The sequence below is a fragment of the Protobothrops mucrosquamatus genome, unplaced genomic scaffold, assembly GCF_001527695.2.
Source record: "Protobothrops mucrosquamatus isolate PMUCROS unplaced genomic scaffold, P.Mucros_1.0 scaffold3741, whole genome shotgun sequence".
Taxonomy (NCBI): Eukaryota; Metazoa; Chordata; class Lepidosauria; order Squamata; family Viperidae; genus Protobothrops; species Protobothrops mucrosquamatus.
In genome coordinates, this window is record NW_015389694.1 from 22,107 (window position 1) to 45,712 (window position 23,606).

At 35.3% G+C, this 23,606-nt stretch overlaps 1 protein-coding gene across 1 annotated transcript in view; it reads left to right on the forward strand.

The window, feature by feature from the left end:
* AK9 (adenylate kinase 9) overlaps nucleotides 1-21,114 on the forward strand; it is a 42,975-nt gene extending 21,861 nt beyond the window's left edge. Inside the window, exons 19-32 of the mRNA XM_015827501.1 lie at nucleotides 1,240-1,459; nucleotides 1,910-1,972; nucleotides 6,102-6,305; nucleotides 8,182-8,400; nucleotides 8,848-9,061; nucleotides 9,965-10,166; nucleotides 10,786-10,932; nucleotides 12,005-12,225; nucleotides 14,144-14,340; nucleotides 16,696-16,865; nucleotides 18,021-18,119; nucleotides 18,202-18,304; nucleotides 19,174-19,288; nucleotides 20,416-21,114. Of these exons, the coding sequence (XP_015682987.1) occupies nucleotides 1,240-1,459; nucleotides 1,910-1,972; nucleotides 6,102-6,305; nucleotides 8,182-8,400; nucleotides 8,848-9,061; nucleotides 9,965-10,166; nucleotides 10,786-10,932; nucleotides 12,005-12,225; nucleotides 14,144-14,340; nucleotides 16,696-16,865; nucleotides 18,021-18,119; nucleotides 18,202-18,304; nucleotides 19,174-19,288; nucleotides 20,416-20,618 (2,377 nt within the window). The 3' untranslated portion in view covers nucleotides 20,619-21,114. The remainder of the gene's footprint in view (nucleotides 1-1,239; nucleotides 1,460-1,909; nucleotides 1,973-6,101; nucleotides 6,306-8,181; nucleotides 8,401-8,847; nucleotides 9,062-9,964; nucleotides 10,167-10,785; nucleotides 10,933-12,004; nucleotides 12,226-14,143; nucleotides 14,341-16,695; nucleotides 16,866-18,020; nucleotides 18,120-18,201; nucleotides 18,305-19,173; nucleotides 19,289-20,415) is intronic.
* Nucleotides 21,115-23,606: the final 2,492 nt, after the last annotated feature.

The window sequence follows — 23,606 nt, forward strand, 5'->3', positions numbered from 1 at the left end:
GCATATAGATTCCAGCTGAAAATAAGTCTCACATGATAATTACTTCTAAATAGTAGATAAATCAATCATATTATTTGTCCAATATTTCACATGGAGTACTTCTCCATATTTAATCCTACAATTCTTATTTTTATAAGGAAGCAACTAGCTACTTTCACAATTAAATAAAAGTTAATAAGCCCTATAAGACCAGGGCAAAAACCCAGATTTGTTTTAACTCTGACTTTTTTTTTAAACAACCCTGAGGTGTCCTGAAGATCAGCAAGGTCATCAGAGCTTGTGTAGCCAATTCATGGCTTATACCTTGCTTTCTTCTTCCAATGCAGTAATTTTAAAAGAAGCATTAAAAAAAATCCACTAAGCCTTGATTCTGCCTCAGAGATTGCACAAGCTATGGATGAAATAAGAAAGAATACATAAATTAACAAGTCACCATTTCTGCTTTATTGCTAAAAATAACCCATGGTGTATTTCTTGTGCTAGGTTCAGGTTACAGATATCATCTTAAAACAAAAATAAATTACTTTTATATTGGTTGCAGTATACTGAATATGATTTTTGCCCAAGCACTTTCATTTCTATTCAGTGCTATGGCAATTCTCAGCCCTCTGATATTTGACAATAGAAAAACTCTAGGGAAAAAGAAAAATCAGTCACAACCTCCTCTTTTGAGAAAAACCTTTAAGACATTTGAGGAGAGCTATTATACTACCCCTAAGTGGTTCTTTGCAAAGCTAATCATATCCATTTCCCTCAGACTCCTTTCACCCCCTATTATCCTTGTCTTTCTCTGAGCCTCAGAATCTTTTGTACAGTGTAATGCCCCAAACTGGACACAGTTTATGAAATGATTTGGAAACAAAACTTTATTTGATGCAACTAAAATTGTTATCAGTTTTGAGACTCTAAACCAGGCTATGATAATGCATGTTCTCTCATGCATTATAAGTTGCCATTGTTTGGCAGGTCTCTTAAACTTTCTAACCTATTCCAAAGCACTAAACATATTAATTTCTGGCTTTATTACTAATAGAATTTTTAGTTGAATTCTCCCTTTTCCAAATGGGACACAAATTTATCAAATTAAATAAATCTGGCCCCCACATCCTAAATGTGTTCTCCAATTAGCTTTACAAAACAGTATGGTATTTTTCTCATTTTTGATTAAATAAAAACAAGCAAACTGAACTCCCAAGGAATAGACAACTTTTTTCCCCTCCAAATACTGTTTCCATTTAGATCTACTGGGTTTATACTTGATGGTTTTCCAAGAACAGGAGAAGAAGTCCAGTATTTAGCAGAGCGCTCACTTTTTCCGGATATTGTAGTTTGTCTTGAAGCTGAGGAAGAAGACATTTCTGACAGACTTTTTACGAAACAAATAATAAAATGGAAAGAGAAACGAACTAAGAAGCAAGAAAAGAAGCAGCAGATTAAAGAAGTAAAAGCAAAAGTGAGAGTAAGTATTACTAGTGTTAATTATATAATTCAAGGACAGATAACCTTTTTAATGGTAGAGACTACTTTTTTTAAAAAAACTAGCCAAGAGTTACAGGAATCTAGCTGTTTAGAGCAGAGTGATCTAAAATTAAAATGATAGATGTTCTGGCTGGATACTACACGGTCCAAATATTTTAGCAGATCTAGCACTGAGGATTGAGTTGGTTGAGCTAAGTGATTTGGAGGTCACTTTCCAATCTATGATTTAAGATTAACCTATCATATCTTTATATATCATGCTGGATTTACTACATTATTTTTGGCTCAGTGTTTTTTATGAATTGAGGAAGTCTTAATAAATTGTGGTTAGCTTTATTTCATCAGGGGTTAATTGAAAAAAAAGAGATTTAATATTGGTAGGTTGGTTAGAAACATTGTAAATATGTATATTAGAATCTTTTATTAACAGGAAGAGCAACTTATTAGAAGACGGGCAGAGCTTCTAACTGAACAAGCAAGAAGGAAATCAGAGGTAAGAAAGACACCTAAGGCAAAATTAAATTTCATAAATCCTTTTTTTAAACATTGTTTTGAATTAATTTTATAGGAATTTATAAAATGACTAGTATTTGGACACTGTGCTGGAACTGAACAGAAAAGAAATTGCTAAATGACCACAGATTAGAATTATACACATTTTTCTCTAAATTGGCTGGAATGGAATAAAGCCCTTAAATGTTTTGCTTTGAGAAAATAATCACTAAGAAGCCTTTGTGTTCATTGGGCTCGTTGACATCAGCTGTCTCTTGATCCCTGTCCTCCATCCATTGACATTTTTTCATTAAATACAGTGAAGATGCCATCTAGCATCACCACCATCTTAATATCAATATGCTTCAAATGCAATATTGTTGTAGTTTAAAAAGGAATGTTCTTAAACTCTCTTCTACTGACCACTAGTATTTTCCACATATCTTAAAGTTGATCACAAGATTTAAGAAAAGGATTTTATGGATTTGGGGTAGGAAATGCTAGCAGATCTCTTCTCAGATTTTACTTTGAAACAACTGAAAAAAAAATGTGTGAATGAACATAGTTTTTATGTGAAAACTGAGAGCCCTAATTCCTTTTCCTTCAAAAGGGAATTTTCAGCACTCACTATAATCCAAGACAAAATATAAAAGGAAGATGCATGCTATGCTAATTTTAAGATTTCATTGAATGAATCTCACTTCAGTGAAGAAAACTGTCAAATTAAGCTCGATTTATTATCACTATTATTAAATATTAAAAAAGTGAAGAACATTATTAAAGCATGTTTTATTTTAATATTCCTTTCATTCATCCCCTTCTTTTAAAGAAACAGTCATAAATGTATTTCATTTTATATATAAACACACACATGCATGTTTGATGTGTTGTTAGTTGACAAGTTTAACACTTTTCTGAGGCATGTCTCAGTACTATAAATTCCAGTACCATAAATGATGGTACTGGGATCTAAGGAGTCTGATGATGGCTTTGTAAAAGTTTGCATTTTGATTCCACATTCAATACTATAATATCACCCAGCCTGCAAAAGGGGAGCTTTTTGAAGGATCCATTCCAGTTCTAAGGTTTAATTCTATCCCCCATCTCTAACATCTATCACATACACATATATTGCCTTATTTGTAGAAGTAAGGAGGTGGCTTAAATCTGAGCTTCAAGCTGCCAAAACCTTTTCATTGGGTTCCCATCCTTAGTTTCAAAAAAGGGTAGCTGGCTTGTTTTTTAATTTCACTAATAGTAGTTCAGCACACTATTCATGGCTGTGTCTAGGCAGCACAGCCAGATTGTATGCTAATATCAGTTATTCAATATCTACTCTGAGTCAATCTTCAATGAGGCACTGGAGAACATCAGTGCTGGCATCAAAGTAAACGGTGTTTGAATCAACAACTTAAAATATGCTGACGATACAGTTCTGCTTGCCAGTAAGCATGAAGACCTTCAGCTCCTCATCAACAGAGTTACAGAAATATCTGAAAAATACGGCTTGAAGTTTAACACCTCAAAAACCAAGATCATGGTCGTCAGCAAACAACCCGTTAATTTACCACCAATAAATTCAGAAGGAATACTACTAGAAAAAGTTGAAAGGATCACACACCTCGGTTCCAATTTACATGAAAGCTGGGACATGATCGTCGAAGTAAAGACAAGGATAGAAAAAGCTCGAAAAGCATTCTTCAAAATGAAAAAGGTCTTCTGCAGTCACGACATAAGCCTAAGACTGAAAATCAGGCTTGTGAGATGCTATATTTTTTCTATCCTGCTCTATGGAGTAGAGAGTTGGTCTCTGACAGAAGGCCTGAAGAGACTAGAAGCATTTGAAATGTGGATTTGCAGGCAGCTGTTACATATAAGCTGGGTTGACAAGATCAGAAATGAGGAGGTGATAAGCCGCCTGGGAAAGCCAAGGAAAATCATCAAAACAATTAAGAAATGAAAATTAGAATATTTCGGACATGTGATGTGACACCCAGAAAAATACAGCATACTCCATTTAATCCTCCAGGGAAAGATTGAAGGCAAATGAGGTCCAGGCAGAAGAAGAACATCGTGGCTTCAAAATCTAAGGGACTGGTTTGGACAAAATTCAGCAGCACTTTTTCGTGCAGCTGCTGATAAAAACAGGATCGCCAACATGATCGCCAATGTCCGATAACGGATATGGCACAAGAAGAAGAAGAAGAATCAGTTATTACTCTTTGGGGATTGTTTATGAACTATCCACTCATCCCATATCTGTCCATCTGAAGCATTTTACAGTACATAGCCACTGCTTTTGGAAAAGAGATCTTATTTGTATTTTATGATTATTGTCATCTTTATTTTTTCCCTTTTGTCCACCGAAGACTATACAAAGTTTTAAGCTCAATCGTTCCTTCCTTAAGAACAAATTTTACTTAGGAAAGCAATCTGTCACGATTATGAAAAAATAAAATAAAATAAAATAAGCTCAATTTATTTATCCAGTGATAAAACTGTACTGGATAAATGTTTCAAGTCAGCACATAGACTTTCCCCTTCAATTCACAATATTTGCTCATGGAATGTTTTTACAGAAGAATTTTGGGGTAGGGTGGCGAAAGAGAATTTTCCCTGATTTCTTCAACTACCTATAATCCCCCCTGAAAATTAGGGTTCCATCCTGAATAGTAAAGGAGGTGGCAAGGGAAAAGAAAGACAATAGAAAAAAGGGAAACATGAATAAAATTCACTTTCTCCACTTCTTTAGGTAGAACTCCCGTGGCTGTCAGTATTTTCTTTCAAGAGACCAGAGTCTTTCTGTTTACATACTCTGGAGCTAACCCATGGATATTTGTGGGGATAAATTAGACAGTACTAAAATTCTGCATTATCTTGCTTTAGTTTGATTTTATCAGGATTCTGATTTGGAGGATTTAGTGTTTCTTCAAGTATTGGGAGGAGAAAAGTTATATTTCTTTTTCCCCTTGTGCAAAAATCGTAATCCAGATTAGGTCACTGTACTTTCTGTGCTCAGCTTGCATCTAGTGGAAATAACATTACAAACACAGATTCAATAGTCTGTCTCAAAGTAAATCAAATATATGCTACATATTTGGATAAAGAATCAATTACTTGAAAATGGGGTACTTAAACTGCTCATGTTTTTTTTTTAATATTGATCATTTTGTATATGTGCTGTTGTACTGGATTCTTATATGCTGCCCTGAATGACTTTTTGTGAGATGCGTAGCTGTACAAATTTGATAAAGTAATAAATAAATAAAATAAACTGTATGCGGAAAAGAATGAGTTTACTTTGGCTCCGTTTTAGCAATAATAAGCAAGCAAAAATGAGTATGACATCGTTCCAAAATTATTTTTGTCCAGAGGAGAAAAATCAGATGATCAGTGGGTTGGTCTAGTCCCAAATTTCAAAAATTTCAAAAAATTGCATTGAAGGACAATTCTCTTCTTCCTTCCCCGGGTAATCTATTTTTCCCCAATTGCTACAGAGTACTTTTGATTCCCACCCCTCCCCAAATTATATACTTTTTAGAAGCAATTTCTCTGCTTTTTAGGGATTATCCTTTCTACTTCAACCCACCACATATTATAACAGAGAAGTCTCACCTGAGACTTCAGTTTCTTGAAAATCTTGGGAGCAGCCCCAATGGACTCCCAAAACTATTATTAAACTATAATATTTAATAATACAGAAGGGGAATTATTAAATATTGAACTAAAGGATAACTATATTAACAATGCTATATTTAATTTTAATTAAATATCAATAATAGGAAATGAAAAGAAATATACATTTTTGTCCTGATCACATACACTACTTATTGTACTATATTGTACTATAGTGCCCATCGGGCCCCAAAGGGCAAATGTAGATTCTGTCTATAAAAACGTTGAGTATCCCTGTCCTATGCTGTTCCTAAACACATTGTGTAGCATCAACATCTGTACATAAACTCAAAATGAGTTCAATCATATGGGAATTAAATTTCACTTGCTCTTGGGTTCCATGTCTATCAATATTGCAGCATTTCAGCAAACTATTGGTTGCTGCTGTTGATTTGACAACACTTATTTCAGGGAAGTCTTCAATAATCATTCCACAGTAACATGCTTAATTTTAGAATGAGGCGAGGAAGCTTGAAGCTGAAGGTGAAGATGAAGATGAAGATGAAGAAGAAGATATTGAAGCTATTCTGGAAGACGAGTTTCCAAAAGAAGAAGAGGAAGAAGAGGAGGAAGAGCAGGAGAGTGAAGCTACTGAGCGCATAAAGACTGAGATTGCAGAGAGATATGAAGCAGATACTGCAAATGTGCAAAATGTGCAGGTATTTTGAGCATATCTAATTTATCTCTATTCTGTTTTAACATTTGCCTAAACCATTTAGCAATTTGAGTAACTTAGATGCCTCAGAAGAATTGGTCAGCAATATGTTCCTTTGGAATATCAATATGGCTGTCCAGCAGAGTAAAGGAAATTAATTAAAATTTGGGTTTTCTCACAGGGAGCTTCTCTTAGGAGCACTTATGAGCAATCTTACGCCTCTCCTTGATCCAGAGAGGAATTCAGGAAGTCAGTCCACTCATCTTTCCACCATGATCATCAGCTCTGCTCTGTGCAGAGCTGTCTACAATCCACTACTATTTCTCCGAAGTGGGCAAGCTGTTGTTTCCACTATGTAACATTCCCTTGGAATCTTCTCCTAACATTGTATCTATGATGAGTCACTCCTATTTTTTATCTCATAAGAATTGTAGCTAGTGCAGTTCCAATTACTGAAATTGCAATATATCTTGCAGTAGTAATAAACCGCAGCCATACTTATGGCTGTCCTGGTGGAATCACTGTTACTTTTTCTACCTCTCTGCCAAATGAATATTATCGTACCAGAATTCCAGGAATTTCTTTATTTGTTAATGTAACATCTAAGTAAACAAGTACAAGTATTCACATAATTTTTAATATTGCTTTAGCTGGCATTTTCATTCCTGGCAATTCGCATAGAAAAGGGGTGAGACTTGTGTCAGGACAATGTTTTTGTCAATCTAAGCCCCCTTTCTGCATCTGACCCTAAATACTATAACATCTGGGTCAGCATACTAAATACGATTTATTGTTTTCTTCTCAAAAATTTAAAATTCAAAATATAGGATGCATTCTGTGATCTTGATGCTTTACTTGAAGAATTTAATTATGTGTTTGAGAGTAGAAGATAATATAAAGCTGCCTTCAAACATCATAAAAATTCAAAAGTTGTATTTCTTCACAAAGGAAATCACTCTTTATATTCAAACTCATTTGAAAGGTTCTAGTAATACCAAGCAGAGAACCCTGGTCAAAATGATGGTGTGTGCATTATCTTTGTAACATGACATCCTGACACAGGTATATAAGTTGGATTATATGATGATAGCATGATGCACATGTCATCACCTACCACCCACTCCATACCTTAATATACACCTATGGTTGGATATGGGCATTTGATTCTATTGACATTGATTTTCCACTTTTTATTTTTTGCAAAACACCAAATTTTTGCCTAGTTGTTAAATTGCGGTTTGATTCCTATTAAAAATAGGTTAAAATCATAATTTTCTTTGCATGATTTTGTCTTTGCACACTGTTTAGCCCACCATTGTGGTTTGTGCTTTATAAACTATGATTAGTGGTATACTCCCAGCCAAGCATGGATAATTCAGTAAATCATAGTTAAGCAAACAATGGGTTAGTATAGTGTGTAAACCAAATATCCAAGTGCACCATACATGTACTTCTTTCTTTCAATCTTGTCTTGTAAATTGATTTTCAATCATGTAGTTATTATAGAAACCATCAGAAGGTGTAATTTGTTCCTATTTTTTAACGTCCAGCTCTTGCATAAATATTTTAATGAATTTTGAAAATCAGTGAATATAACTGTACATACTTAAGATGAATGACAATATTAAACCAATTGAGAATGTGGGTTGTCAATAACTTATTAATTCTATGTATCAGATGCTGATAGATTTTGCCGTGGTATCCTTTTATTACCTTTACCATCTGCTACTCTTTTGATAAGTAGTTTCCTATTCCATAACTCTAATTAACATGTGATACACCTGCAGTGGTGATTTAGTTGTTGAGGCTTTATGAAAGATATTTGTTTAAAATACCTCTTAACCATATTTTTTTTATTTCTTTCCTATTTTTGTTCCCAGGAAGAATTAGAAAAATTAATCATACCCCTAATAACTCTCACTTGCAAACGAAAGCCTCGCATTGTGCGCTACCAATTATTTAAAAAGATAAAAGACCTTGTAGAAAATCGTGAGAGCATATTTGAGAAATGTTATCCACTAAGTTTTTCACTTGCACGGAAAATGATTGTTCTCTCTTATAAACATCCAAGCAATTTTGGCCAATGGGATCCTATCAAGGTAACCAAACTGCCAGTCTGCTTGTTTTCTAAAATTATTTCTTAAGCTCAATTCAATATACTTTTTACTATTTATCATCATGGGTTTCATTCATAAAATGTTAATTACTAAGGCAAAAGTTTATTATAAGAATAAGTCAACAAATGGGGCTTCAAATCCATTTTGGATATATAGAAATGCATCATCCCTTTTTCCTTGCTTTTCCAGCTACTTATTAACAGATAAAGTGCCTCCTGCTACTGACCTTTAGTTACTTTCTTTTCTATAGTAAGATATCTAGGAAGCCGGTTCTGTGTTCCACTTGCCACCACAGAATCCCTAATAAAACACTGACTGGCAGAGAAGACACTCATGTTATGTCTTGCAAGTGATAGAAGAACTCTTAAGAAATACAATACTCTATAATTTATACAATTTTGGATATTAATAATTCCGTATTTATTGCAGCTAAGTGAAGGAGATGCAATCAAGCCCTTTCGAAATGATGACACGCCAAGTTTTCCAGTTATTCATCGAAACTGTATTTATTTTTTTACGAGTAAAGAAAATAGAGAAAAATTTATGAAAAATCCCCTCAAATATCTCCGCCAGCCTAAACCTAAGCCAACTGTACCAGTTAAAATTGCAATTGTTGGACCTCCAAAATCTGGAAAGACAACAGGTCGGTTTCTACCTCCCTGTGAGGAATATTGGGATTTGTGTTTGCTTGTTTTTTTATTGTGGGGAAGCAAAACAAAATACAATCCACCTCCTCATAGTTCAGAATCATGCAACTAAAATTCAGCCATTGTATCATCAAATTTTGGTGGCAGAACTGCAAGCCATTTTTTGAAGGTTGGAGGATGGAAATGAGAAAGATTTTTTCCCCTGTTTTAAGGGTGGAAATGAGAAAGATTTTTTCCCCTGCCCACTCTTAAAAAAAACCAGGATCAGGCCTGTCTCTTCCAGTAATATCAATATCCTATTAATATTGTCAACTGCAGCCTTTTATTTAGCTGCAGTTTCAACCTGCAACCCTGGAAAGTTACACAACCCCATTATATAAGCTATGGGGGGGGGTTGTACTTTTTAAATTAAAAATAAAATAAAATTTAAGTTAAATGTAAATTAAACTAAATTAATAAATACATTACAATTTAAATTAAAAAAATATTTTTTCATCTGAGGTATACTTCATTTAAGTAATTAAGGCATAGTATGTTTTAAAGCTTGTATCTTTTCTACTATATATACTGTTGTAAGACATAATGCAAAATAACTGTAATATGACCAAGGGAGAGATGCACACGATGATAATGTTTTCTGATAATTGGTCTCCCAGGGAACCAAGGGCAAAGCTGTTTTTCTATTAATAACTGCTATTCTTATTTAGTCAAGTGATGGTAATTAAACTTTAAAAATATATTGGACTATATATTTCTTCCCATCAATGTTAGTCACCATACTAGTTTTTATTTTAACTGTCTCTATTGATCTTAACTATTTATTCTTTAGAAACAATCAGTACTGTATATTTCACTGATACAGTGAAAAGGGTATTAATAATCGGCAACATGTTTTGCAGTTGCCAAAAAATTTGCAGAAACATATGGATTAATGCGCCTTTCCATGGGAGATGCCATCCGTTCAATATTAAACTATCAGCCAGAAACGGAATTGGCCCTTGTGCTAAAGTGGCATCTTCACAAAGGACTGACTGCACCTGATGAGCTTGCCCTAAGGGCCTTAGATATTGCCTTGATGGAGACTGTGTGTAACACTTCAGGGTAAGCAATTTCTGTTTCAGGTATTGCATTATTTCTGTAGGGTTTAGCAAACCAGTAAGAAGCTATTTCCAGTCTATGCCACAGACTATTATGTGACTATTAATTCTGATAATTCCCATAGCATTTAACTACTGGGAAGTCACATCTCTGTATTTAAAAAATAAACCAAAACAAAAAAAAGAGTGATATACTGTAGCTTCTTAAAGCATTGCTATAACCATAATACTTTTTTACTTTCTTGTTTTATCTGATTAAGTGGATTTATTTGTTCATGGATTCTAAAATGTATGCAGGACAACAGATAACTTTTCAGTATTTGCCAGTTTTAAAATGCTATGTCATACACACACACACATACATACATACATACATATATATATAGTCTGATTATAGGTTTCAGAATTCTTTTAAGTCTCTCTCTCCCTCCCTCCCTCCCTCCCTCCCTCCCTCTCTCTCTCTCTCTGTGCGTGTGTGTGTGTGTGTAAATATATATTTTTGTTGTTTCCTTCTGGTTTGTGTTCTCTACTGTGTTAGCAGTATTCAGGAATTATAGGAACTGTTACTGTTGCAAAATAAATCTGAACTCAGATCTGAATTCTATTCATTTTCTCTCCGATAGAGTTGTTATTGATGGATACCCAGTTACAAGAAAACAGGTAGACCTCTTGGAAGAAATGAAAATCATTCCAATAAAAATCTTTGAGTTAGACATTGATATAAAGGAGGTTTTAAGAAGAGCGCTTCTGGATAAACAAAATCCTAACAGGTAGCAATGCCAGGAACATGGGAAGGAATAACCTGCACAAACTGATTCTATTAGTAAAAGTAAAACTTTTTTAGACTTCACATTACAGGGTTTTTGTAAAAATAATAAAATAACACTAAAGAAGCCATATCAAAGTTGTCATTTTCAGTTCCATTATTGTGTACAGAACATAGAATGGTCAATAACTAATTAAATGTGCTCCTTAAATGTTATTTCAGTTGTCTGTCTTTGTGCCTCATGATATATTACAGGATACATGCAGAACTTTAGTATTTGTTTGTACAATAATACTGGCTAAGAATATATACCAATATAACAACCAAAACAACAAAAAGTTTTTTCAGGACAAATTTATTGTGGTATAAACTTTTATAGCTAGAAATCTTTAATACCCTGATTTAAAAGTATTTATGTTCCATGAAAGAGGATTATAAACAGGTCATAGGGTAAAGATTTTTTTATATAATAAATGAATGGTATTTAAAACTAATTCAATTACTAATAACACGCTGGGTAATCACACTAAAACTATTAGCTGAGATGTGAAACAGTGACATAACCAGAAGGGTTATGATATGGGATTTATGGGATTTTTTATCCAAGGTTTATTTTTTTCCCTGGGGGGCGAGGGGGACATGGTAATTACATTTTTTTTTAACAAAAAGCATTTCTTAAAAAATAACAAAGCATGCTATTATTGTATGTTTTTTGCCTTCAAAAATCAGTTAGAAATTGAGCCATTGAAATTGGTTACCGAATTCTGGCAGCAGAACCTCAAGGAGTTATGAGGCTTGGGAGCTACGTACAGTCCTTGCATCATGTCTGCCATGATGGAAGAGATTCTGTTGTTAAACCCCCCAAATAATTCTGGACCTCTGGAGAGCTTTCTAGAAAAAATGGGAGAAGGAGTTGCAGGGAGGAAGCATAGTGATGAGAACACTAAGTAAAAGAGGAAATCATGTCATGTTACTGCCAGTCAACAATCCTTATCAATATAACCTAGAATAGAACAATTTTTAGGAGCCAAAACATTGAAGTGTTGCATTAATATGTCTTCAAATTGTTTTCTCAGACTTCCCTACCCACTGCATGACAGCTCTCATATCATTACCCTCAAGAACTCCTGTTATCAGGCCCAAACTGAGGAAATCAGGCCATTCTATGAGGAACAGCACCAGAACTGGTATGTACTTGATGGCTCTCACAGCAAATGGTGGATCTGGAACAAAATCCTACAGGAAACTCAAGCAGTTACTAAACAAATCCAGTTATACCTGGAAAGAATACGGCAAGGTAAGCTGAAAGTCTTGTTTTAAATGAATAATTCTTTGTCAAGCAAATTAATATTTAAATCTACAGTGTTATACTTGAAATTGAATTCATCTTAAAATAAAAATCAAAACATCTGAAATTTAAAAAGAGAATTATTTTGAGGAAACTCATGATCTGTCCGGATGCTATTTGTCCAAAAAAATTCAAATCCATCTAGTATTCATAATTGGTTTTAGAAGTACAAAACCAATTATGAATATTAGATGGATTTATAGGTGATGCATTTATAGTATAAAAATCTGTCTGTCTGTCTGTCTCTGTCTGTCTGTCTGTCTGTCTGTCTGTCTGTCTGTCTGTCTCTCTCTCTCTCTCTCTCTCTCTCTCTCTCTCTATCTATCTATCTATCTATCTATCTATCTATCTATCTATCTATCTATCTATCTATCTATCTATCATCTATCTAACATATAGATATTTAGATATTCTTCCTCCAGCTCTATATGTATGCAATTCATGTAGCAATAGGAAGTTATATATTTTTATTTCACACTATTAACATTAAACGCGTCTTTATTTTCTACCCTGTAGGCAGGAAAATGTAATTAAAAGCTTCAAGCTTCTTACTATTTGAATTATATCTGATTAATTACTAATAGTTATTAATGCTATGTTAATTTGAAGATAGATAGATAGATAGATAGATAGATAGATAGATAGATAGATAGATAGATAGATAGATAGATAGATAGATAACCTTTATTGTCATTTTTTATTGTGGGCACAATGGCATACATTAAAAATGAAATTTAGTTGCTTGCTCTCAAAGTGTACACATACATAACGCATATTTAAACATTTCTTTAAAAAATGATATGGAATATTTTAAAAACATACTAGGAGTTCTTTGCCCACTGCACAGTTGAAGTAGTCTCCACCCATTCTTAAATTGACCCAAAATTAAACAGCATGAGACTCGCTGTACCCATTGCCAATCCCTATTCCACCTCTTTCTTCTCTGTTCCTAGTCACTGCAAGTTACCAACTTCTTTGCAACATAATGGATTTGTAAGCCTAACAGATTTTGCATGTCCTGAGATTGCCCTTGGGTGGTATGGGAGTGGGAAAGTACTTTGTCACCAGTACCGTAAGGACAACTTAAGTTTGTTTCATTCATGTCCAGAGGATTAGGTGGAAGCAATGTCACAGGGTCACAGCCCAATAAGTTAGTGGGGAATCTTTGTTAAAAGCAAATGTTGGCCAACTAAACTTTCCTGGATCTTGAGGCCTTGCACTCAAGTCACTCATGCCCTAGCCATCTTGTCCTTGGACTATTGCAATGCAGTCTACATGAGGCTACCCTTGAGCGTTTGGAAACTACAGCTGGTACAAAATGCAGGAGTGCAAACAGTTTTGGGGCCCCATCTGCTTCTGGATGCAATTCAACATTAAAGCCTTTATGGCGCAGCTCCAGGTTACCTGAAGAACCATCTCACCCCTATGAGATCGACCTATTTATTTACCCCATCAGTCAAGGAAATCTGACTGTGGGGTCCAGAAGAACCACCTTTTCTGCCATGGCTCCTGCCCTACGGAGCAATGTGCCCCTTGAGAGGAGATCCGCCTCCACCCTCTTGTCTTCTGAAAGAGCCTGAAAACCTGCCTCTTGTCAACTGGTTTGGGGCCCTTCTAGGGGGCGTCCCTACTGGAGGTGGCCTGTAGATTACATTCCATCTCCACCCTGTTTAGGCATTGGACATTTTATTTAATTTGTTGTATTAATGTTGATGTTTTAATTGTAATGTTTAATGATTTACTATCTCTAACTTTTTAATGGTCAAAATTATTATTTATGATGCTGTAAAAGTCACTTGATGGTGAGATGGGTATCTTATAAATTTAATAAATAAAATAAGATTGTACTGTATTCTATGGTTAATAGGAAAAGCTGCCAGTATTGCTGATATGTGTATCACGCCAAATGAATTGCTCTCTCGGCTGGGAGATTTTGGGCAATATTGTCCAGTGAGCCTAGCAGAAAGAGAAGAACTTATTGATTGTTCCGATTCTCCTTCTCTGAAGTTTGCTGCAGAATTTCGAGGGCATTACTACAAGATGGCTGGACAGAAGGAGTTAGACGTAAGTATTATATTATTAATCAAGAAAACAGATGCTGGGACAAGGAATTGTGAGAGATTGTGTCATGGTGGCGTAGTGGTTAGAATGCAGTATTGCAGGCTAATTCTGCTGACTGCAACTGCCAGCAGTTCGATTCTCAGCCTTCCATCCTTCCAAGGTCAGTAAAATGAGGACTCAGATTTTGGGGGAAAATAGGCTGATTCTGCTAAGCACTTAGAGAGGGTTGTAAAGCACTGTAAAGTGGTATATAAGTCTAAGTGCTATTGCTACTATAGTGCTTGACAGACATATACAAATTGAAATTTGCTTGCATTATGGTATGGCAGAGACCCTTGTAGAGAAAGAGGTGGCATTAAGATCAACCATTGGACTCTTCAGAGATGTCGAGAATCTTCTAAAGATTATTCTTCCCAATTTCTTGACTATTTAGGGAAGGGTTTGGAAACAAAAACAGACTCTTGTTGTATAAGCCACAATAGCAGAGTTTGCTGCTGTGGCTTATATCAAAACTGGTGTTTTTCTCACCATGCATGGCACAGACAATAAAATAGTGGGGAAGCCCCATGAGATCCCTGCACCCACCCAGTGTTTTGGGTTATTTTAGGCAAATTACGGTCTCTTAATCCCAGCATTCAATTCTTCCTGAGGTATTACAATTAATATATTGAAATATTGTTTGAATGCTTAGGAGTAATATACACAGTGGCTATATACATAATGCTCATTCACTGAAGTGTACGGTGATGTTCCTTTTTTTTTGTTTTCCTGAGCTTTAAGAATACAATGCCATTAATTGAAATGTAGTAGCAGTTGCACTTCAAGATGCATTTTCATTTTTTTAGACTAAATAAAAGCAGTAAATGAAATAATTTCCGGGACAGTGATAATGAAGTACTTCCCTTTTCATCAAATACAGGTAGTCCTTGACTTACAACCTTCTGCTTAGTGACCAAAACTACAATGGCACTGAAAAAAGTGACTTTTGACTGTTTTTCACACTTATGACCTTGGCAGCCTCCCCACGGTCATGTGATCAAAATTAAGATCCTTGGCAACTGACTCATATTTATTATAATAATAATAATAATAATAATAATAATAATAATAATAATAATAATAGTAGTAGTAGTAGTAGTAGTAGTAGTAGTAGTAGTAGTAGTAGTAGTAGTAGTAGTAGTAGTAGTAGTAAAGTTGGAAGGGACCTTGAGGTCATCTAATCCAATCCCCTGCTCAGGCAGGAAACCATTTCAGACAAATGGCTGTCCAGTCTCTTCTTAAAAACTTCCAGTGTTGGAGCATTCACCGCTTCTGGAGGCAGGTTGTTCCACTGGTTAATTGTTCTAACTGTCAGGAAGTTTCTCCTTAGTTCTAGGTTGCTTCTCTCTTTGCTTAGTTTCCACCCGTTGCTTCTTGTCCTGCCTTCAGGTGCCTTGGAAAATAGCTTGATACCCTCTTCTTTGTGGCAGCCCCTGAGATATTGGAACACTGCTATTACGTCCCCCCTCATCCTTCTCTTCATTAAACTAGACATACCCAATTCCAGCAGCCATTCCTTATATGCTTTAGCCTCCAGTCCCCTAATCATCTTTGTTGCTCTTCTCTGTACTCTTTCTAGAGTCTCAACATCTTTTTTACATTGCGGTGACCAAACCTGGATGCAGTATTCCAAGTGTGGCCTTACCAAGGCATTGTAAAGTGGTATTAACACTTCACGTGATCTTGATTCTATCCCTCTGTTAATGCAGCCTAGCACTGTGTTGGCCTTTTTGGCAGCTGCAGCACACTGCTGGCTCATATTTAGGTGATTGTCCACTAGGACTCTGAGGTTGCAGTATCCTGGAGTCAGTCAAGTGATCACCCTTTGAGACCTTTTCACAAGCAAAGTCCATGAGGAAACCAGATTCACTTAACTACTGTGTTACTAACTTAATAATTGCAGCAATTCACTTAACTACTGTCATAAAATGGGGCAAAACTCACTTAACAACTGTCTCACTTAGCAACAGAATTTTTGAGCCCAATTGCGGTCGTAAGTCAAGGACTACCTGCAGCCGTCCAATCAATGCCATCTCCCTGTCCTCAAAGCTTACTTTCAGAACGATTATACTATCATTGTATATTTTAGTAATCCTTGAATCCTTCCCTCCCTCTTAATAATTTGATCGTATCCTCTTAAATTATTACTGCATTATATTGTTGTTCTATAGAGCACTTATCAAAGGACTGGTGATAAATATCCGGTAGAACTAAATAGACAGCAGTTAAAAAGAAAAAAAACATCTGTTTTTTCATAGATATTATGTTCTTATCTTAAAGTATGTTTCTTTTTGTGAACTATTATTTCTTTCAATGCAGAAATTCCTGAAAACTCCAGAATTATATGTTCCCCCATTAGCACCTTATCCTCTTCCTTTACTAAGTAATTTACCCAAAAGGCTGACCGTAGCAGATGTGAAAGCTTTATTTCCCATGCAAGCTGAACTGCAAGGCTTCTGCCCAGTCACTTATCTTGATGGAAAGCAAAGGTAAATACTCACATGTTCATTTCCATTAAATGTAATGTCACAAAGCAATGCTTTAAAATATTTTTTTTTATCAAATTTATACCCAAAGCCATTAACCGGACTGTCAGTATTTTACAAGAATGAAGAGAATCAACTGAAGCAAAAATAACCAGAACTAAAACATCCAAGGCAAGCCTAGGACAGACTATAAAACTTAAAATATCTTAAAAAGTTAAACGATAAAAGCACTTTATGAGGCAACTGAAGCCTTTTTTTTTTTTTGCAATTTATATGAGCCATTTTCTTAATCTTGCACTGAAGGATTTGTTTTTAAAGAAATGTTAAGTATTAGTATGTCTCACAAAATATATTATGCAGGTGTATCTGCTTACTTCATAGAAGATCCAAAATTCCATGTTCGCTTTGAGGTGTATTTTAAACTGTTGCGTTCTAAACTGTTTCTGTATACTTAAAAGTATCTTCCATTCACAGCTTTGTTTTTATGTTTCACTAAATATTATAAACATTTTGGCCAAACACATATCCCAAATATGATCAAACTAATGACTGGTATCTAGAATATATACCATACTGTACATTACATTGTATGATATCTGTAATGTACAGTATGGTAATACACTCAATATAATTTTTCCTGGATAATTTTAGGGTTAAGGATGTGAGATCTTAACATGCTTCTGGATTCCCATATGGTTGCTGCCTTGAAAAATGCTTTTATTCTGTTCGTGCTGGTTCTTTGTTCCCAAAAAAGATGAAGTTACATATAGCCCAGGACTGATTTCAGAGCTGACAGATATAGGACAGCAAAGTCATGTACAGAAATGTTGAATAATTGCAGTACACTTAATTGGGACAACTTTTGAAAGGGTTTTGAAAAACAGTGCTGGTTGAAAAGATTAAACCCTTTTAAAAACATTTGCTGGCTGTAGTTTTGATCAGAACCAATTACTTGAAACGTGACCTTTCTTTTATCTTAGCTCACTGGTTTCCAGTGCATTTCTATACTCAATTCAAAGGCTAATCATTATCTTTAAAGCCCTAAAATAATTTTAAGGGCTTTATATTTTAAGAATAATTTCCCTGACACAATTTGAAACAGAAAGGCAGGATGCAAATTAATATATATATGTGTGTGTGTATTGCTCTTCTTTTGAGGTATGAAGCTCTGGTACCTGGGAACATTGAATATGCTGTACTTTATCGCAAAAAGCTATATATTTTTGAAAATGAAGAAAAACTTCAGAGGTTTATGAGGTATGGAATGCATTAAGTATCTTCATATCTATATATTGAGCTAGGTTTACATTCTGATGACCTCTCATTTCTGTATTCTTAGAAAACCAGAAAAATATTGGAAACTGACACTTCCACATAAGCTTCCCCCCTTAAAGGAACCTATACTGTTGACAGCTCTTCCTCTGACTGGATACCTTGAGCAGGTTTCTTTCTTCTTGTTATTTATAGTCAATTTTAAAAAATTATTTGGATTTTAATTTGTGTTAGCTATACTTATACACATTTCAAAAATCTAGAAAACAAAATGGATCATTTTCATTAACACGCTTCCTGTTTATTGATACATCTTTCTTTTTTATAATTTTGATTTTGAGACTAGATTTTATTTGTGATGCACAGAAATGTGCCACGTATGTCTCGGAAGCTAAGACTCTGTGATCAAATCAAATCTGCATATTTATAATGGCAAATAAGTTAATTATACACAATTATCTCCTAAGTCACCTAGGACCTAGATTGGCATATAACTAGGGTCATCCCTTCTTGGCAATCCTATTTGACCTTCGACTTAAATTAGTCAAGCCTATGAAATCTGTATCCAAGCTTTTGAACTCTCAGTGAATACACATTCAGCTCTTTAACATATAATGATGATGATGTTATCCATTCAGTCGTATCCAACTCTTGGTGATTCTGTAAGGTCTCTCCACATCTTCTGATCTTAGACTACTTCTTTGAGTTTTTCTATGCTCTGGCTGGTGTCAGCTTTAATGATGCCCAGCCATTGTATTCTTTAATGGCCTGATTTCCTTTTACCACTAACTCTTCCAAACATAGTTGCTTTCTGCAGTGAATTCCCCCACATGACATGGCCAAAGTAAATGAGACATATGCTGTATCTTTGACATACATCTAAAAGTATTTTTTTTAAAAAAATCAAATTTCAAGGTGCTTCAGAAACTGTATTCAACCCCTCAGTGAAGCTCAATACCAAGCCATGTACATTATAAGCATATCTATGAAATGACATCATGATACTAACAATTAACATTAATAATATTTTATCTCAAAGGGTGTGGCTACAGCATTAATAAAAGCAATGAATGCAGTTGGCTGCTTAAAGCCAAAATTTCCATTCCTGACTGTGAAAAGGACTGCATTGCTATTCATAGCCTATCATTTAAAAGGTAAAAGAAAGGAAAAGAGCACTAGTTTAAAAAAAACCACAATTGGGTATTTCTATATAATTAATTGTAAAAAACATTCAGATTGAGCACTGACATCAGAGTTAACTAAGAGCAAAAACTATTAATAATTTTGCTGATAGGTAAAAAAAGAACATTCTTTTCATGTAATGTTCCTTTTCCAGAAGTTATTTTTAATTTTAGTATATTTTACTATATATATGAAGGGAGGGGAGCAGGAAAGAATTAGTGAACTTGTATATGGAAACAAATGGTTACATTAGTTACCTCATTATAAATGCTGACTTCTAGATAGAGTGATGCATAATGAAAGCATCATATTCATACAGGAGTAATGGAAGCAAAGGAACATTTAGCCAATACTGACTCCGTAGTATGAATGCTAGGAAGCAGATCATTAAGGTAAAAAAATTAATGCAAAAGGTGGTCTAGTGCTTTTCACATGTGACTTCAACAAAAAATATGGTTGCACGTGAAACTGATAAAAAGTAACACTTTTAGGTACTTTATCTGAATTTGTATTCTGTTTCAATACTGAACAGAAAATTAAAAGATTTCCTCTTGATTTTTCAGTATTTTTTTTCTTCCATTCCAAGAATTAAACCCAGTATAATTTGATTGGATGCATAACATGCATAACAATTGCTTTTGTTTTTATGGTTTGTAATTGTATTTTTTATTATAGTCTGCAACTAAAAATTAAAAACAAGACCAGCAGTCTCATGCCTTTAAACATGGATTTTTAGCCTGTTAATGTGTAAAGTGGTATGGAGAAAATATCTGAAAAACAAGCAAGTGCTGAACTATTTTTGTTCCTTATAGTCATCATCATTTCATTTTCTTTCCATCCAGCACTTTTCTCATAGCAAGACCTCAGCATTAGAAGTTACCACTACAGTAGCTAATGTTGTAAATTGCCAAGGGCTGGTTTTTCTAGGAGTACATGGATGCAAGTTTAAAAAGCAGTTAAATAAATAACTAGTGGGATATTGGGAATCACTGAAACATAGTATGTGCATGCATTCTATGTGACTTTGGATATCAGAATAACAGTAATGTGAATTCTGAAATACAGTGGTATTTAATTAATGGTATTTAATTTCTTGCAGCATATAACCCTAACAGCCCTGACTATATACGGAAGAAGTATAAAATGAAGTTGGAACGGTTCATAGACCATTGTGAACTTATCCCATACCTAGGCATCAAAATGACAAAGAAGTACAAGGAGCCTCAAAATCGGCCTATTGATTTTGATCACAAGTTACAGATTTTCTTGTCTCTCAAAGATGTGAACCCAATTTCCTATTAGTGAAATACTGCAAAAAATACTGCAAAGTTATATACAGTATTCAAGTTTGACTGTTAAATTATATGAATATGGTTGTTTATATGGTTGTTTTTAGATCCTGCCTAACTAGAGAACGGGTCAAGATAAGCTCATGTCATTGGCTTGTTACAAGCCTAAATAAAATAATACTGTAGTTTCCTATAGGATGCCTTTCAAAATGCAGTTTGTAAAACTGATAGTGTACAAACATATTTGTAAATTGCCCTACAGTCATAATTTTGCAAGGAACTTAGTAAAGATTGTTTTTAATTAAGTCCACTTCTAAGAAAATATGTTTATAATTGTGGGTATATTAATATTCTTTAGTGATTAAATATAGAACTTTAACTGCTGTAAGCTATTTGTTAAATCATTATTGTTTGCCATACTGTACTCTTAAATATTTAGTGTGTATTTAAATATAAAGATCTGAGATAATTTGAGATACTATGAGATATTTCATAAATTTAAGATAATATCTTGGCTTTCAGTTGTTACTGTAGTAGTTTTAAATTGCTACTTTTGTTAACTAGTGAATATTAACTTCTATATGTAGTTATTTGAAAGAATCCACATTCAGGTTATTGCTATTGTTTCTTCCCCATCCAAGTTCTAAATGTGTAATTGCTTCATTTTACACTTCTGAAGTTTGAGAATAATCTCATTCTACTGTATACTGTATATCCTTTCAGCAACTCTATAGTACTGAGCACCATGGAGCAATACAGTCCGTTGCATATTTTTCCCTCTATTTACCCTTGATAGGATGGAAAATTGGAAAAATTCTGAATGAATATTTATTATAGACAATGCCTTTAAAAACAGTGGTTTTTCAAATGTCTTTATGCCATGTCTTCCTCAATTGCTAATCAGATTAGCAGTTGGTATAGACTTGTCTTCACTGAGATTGGTGAATGAAGTCTGTCTGTACTATTTCGGCAAGTAGAGACTCATATAGTTGAATGCTCTTCAATTCAAAAATAAATCTTCCATAGGAAAAACTAGACAGCATGAAGAAAACATTGTCAAATACTTCCATTTGAATCCTGAATACTAGCAATTATATGACCTCCCCTCCAATCTGAAATAGTAGGGTCAATTAATCAGTACTAATCAGACTTAGTGGTCAGTCACCTGAATAAGCCATTATGACTGTGTTGTAGTTTGTTTAATCACTGTTTACTCAATAAAATCAGTACCAATAAAGGAGAATATTTGTAGCTCACAGTTGAAACGAAGGGTCCTTGGTGCTCCTGAGCTTAGTTGTTTTCTTGCAGATGTTTCATTACCCAAACTAGGTAACATCCTCAATGCTAGTGGCACTGAAGAAGTTACCTAGTTTGTATAATGAAACATCTGCAAGAAAACAACCACGCTCAGAGAGCACCAAGGACCCTTCAATTAGATGGGTTTATGTGTTTGTCCAATACACTGAACCATAAGCTAACAACACAGACAGATTTGTGTAACATATTAAGCTAAAATGTCAAGAGTTCAATAAATTGTTAATTAGTGAATGGCTCAGTGCTGTTTGGTTGTTGCAGCAATAGTTGAATTGGCAGTGGAAACACACATAGCAGTTTGATGAACTTTCTCGGCCATATGGAACTATTTTGGAATGGAGCCGCATATAAACAGCAATAAAATAAAACCTGTCTGAGTACTTGGCAAAAAGTAGTCAACAGTTCGAATGTGTCTTAGGGAACTAACTTTTAAGTGCAACTCTGATACCAGACTAAGACTTTTTCCAAATATCTCCATGTCAACAGTCAGGAGATACTTTTCAATTATCTTGTGCATTTATTCTTTGTGTTTGTTTTCCTTAGTAAAACAGTAAAATGCCCTGAATGGGCACAGTCTCACCACCATGAAAGTCTGGGAACCCTTTAAGGGCAGGAAACCCTCCCCCTAAAACAGGAAAAATTGAAGTGTCCTTAACTGCTAACATTTCAGCTACAAATGCTCCAGGGCGCATCACTTGACTCCTTGTGTCTGCCATTCCTACTGGCAAGAATATCTTTGTACTTCCACACCTGACATCCCAATACCCAGCAGCCTGTTTTTGGAAGTTTATTGGACACCCTAAATCAGGGCTCCTCAATCCCCGGTCCGTGGACCAGCACGGAGCTGCAGCATGCCAGAAAGTGGGCTGCGCAAACAAGCAAAGCCCCATCCACGGGATGCATGCAGCACACGAAACCACGCACCCTCCAGTCCGCAGAAAAATCCTCTCTCCACAGAACCGGTCCTTCGTACCCAAAAGGTTAGGGGGGGCACTGCCCTAAGTAAAGGTGGCAGCTTGGAGAGTCCCAAGAGATCTCCACCTCGTGTCCCAAAGGTGCTTTTTCAAAAGGCAACTGAACTTTTTGTGCTTTTTCTCTTGAATACGTTTTGCTTCTTAGCCAAGGAGCATCTTCACAAAAAGCACCTTGGGGACAACCACGATCTGGATGACTTGAGAATCACCGTAGATACGGTTAGAATGCAGTATTGCAGACTAACTCTGCTGACTGCTGGGGGTTCAATCCCGACCAGCTCAAAGTTGACTCAAAGCCTTCCAGCCTTCTTCCGAGGCCGGTAAAATGAGGACCTAGCTTGTTGGGGGCAAAACCGCTGGATCTGTAAACCGCTTGCAGTGTTTCTCAACCTTGACCATTTTAAGGCATGTGGACTTCAACTCCCAGAATTCCACAGCCAGCATTGCTGGCTGTGGAATTCTGGGAGTTGAAGTCCACATGCCTTAAAATGGTCAAGGTTGAGAAACACTGGGAGAGAGGGCTGTAAAGTACCGTGAAGCGGTCTACAAGTCTATCTTGCTAGTGCTATCTTCACCTGCTGGGAAAACCCGAATCGCACTCCTGGATCCTCCAATCTTAGAACGGAAAGCATCCCCGCCTGTCGCTCAAGGGAAACGAACCCCGTAAGCGTCCCACCTTCTCCTACGCCCGAACTCACCCCACCCACTGTCGT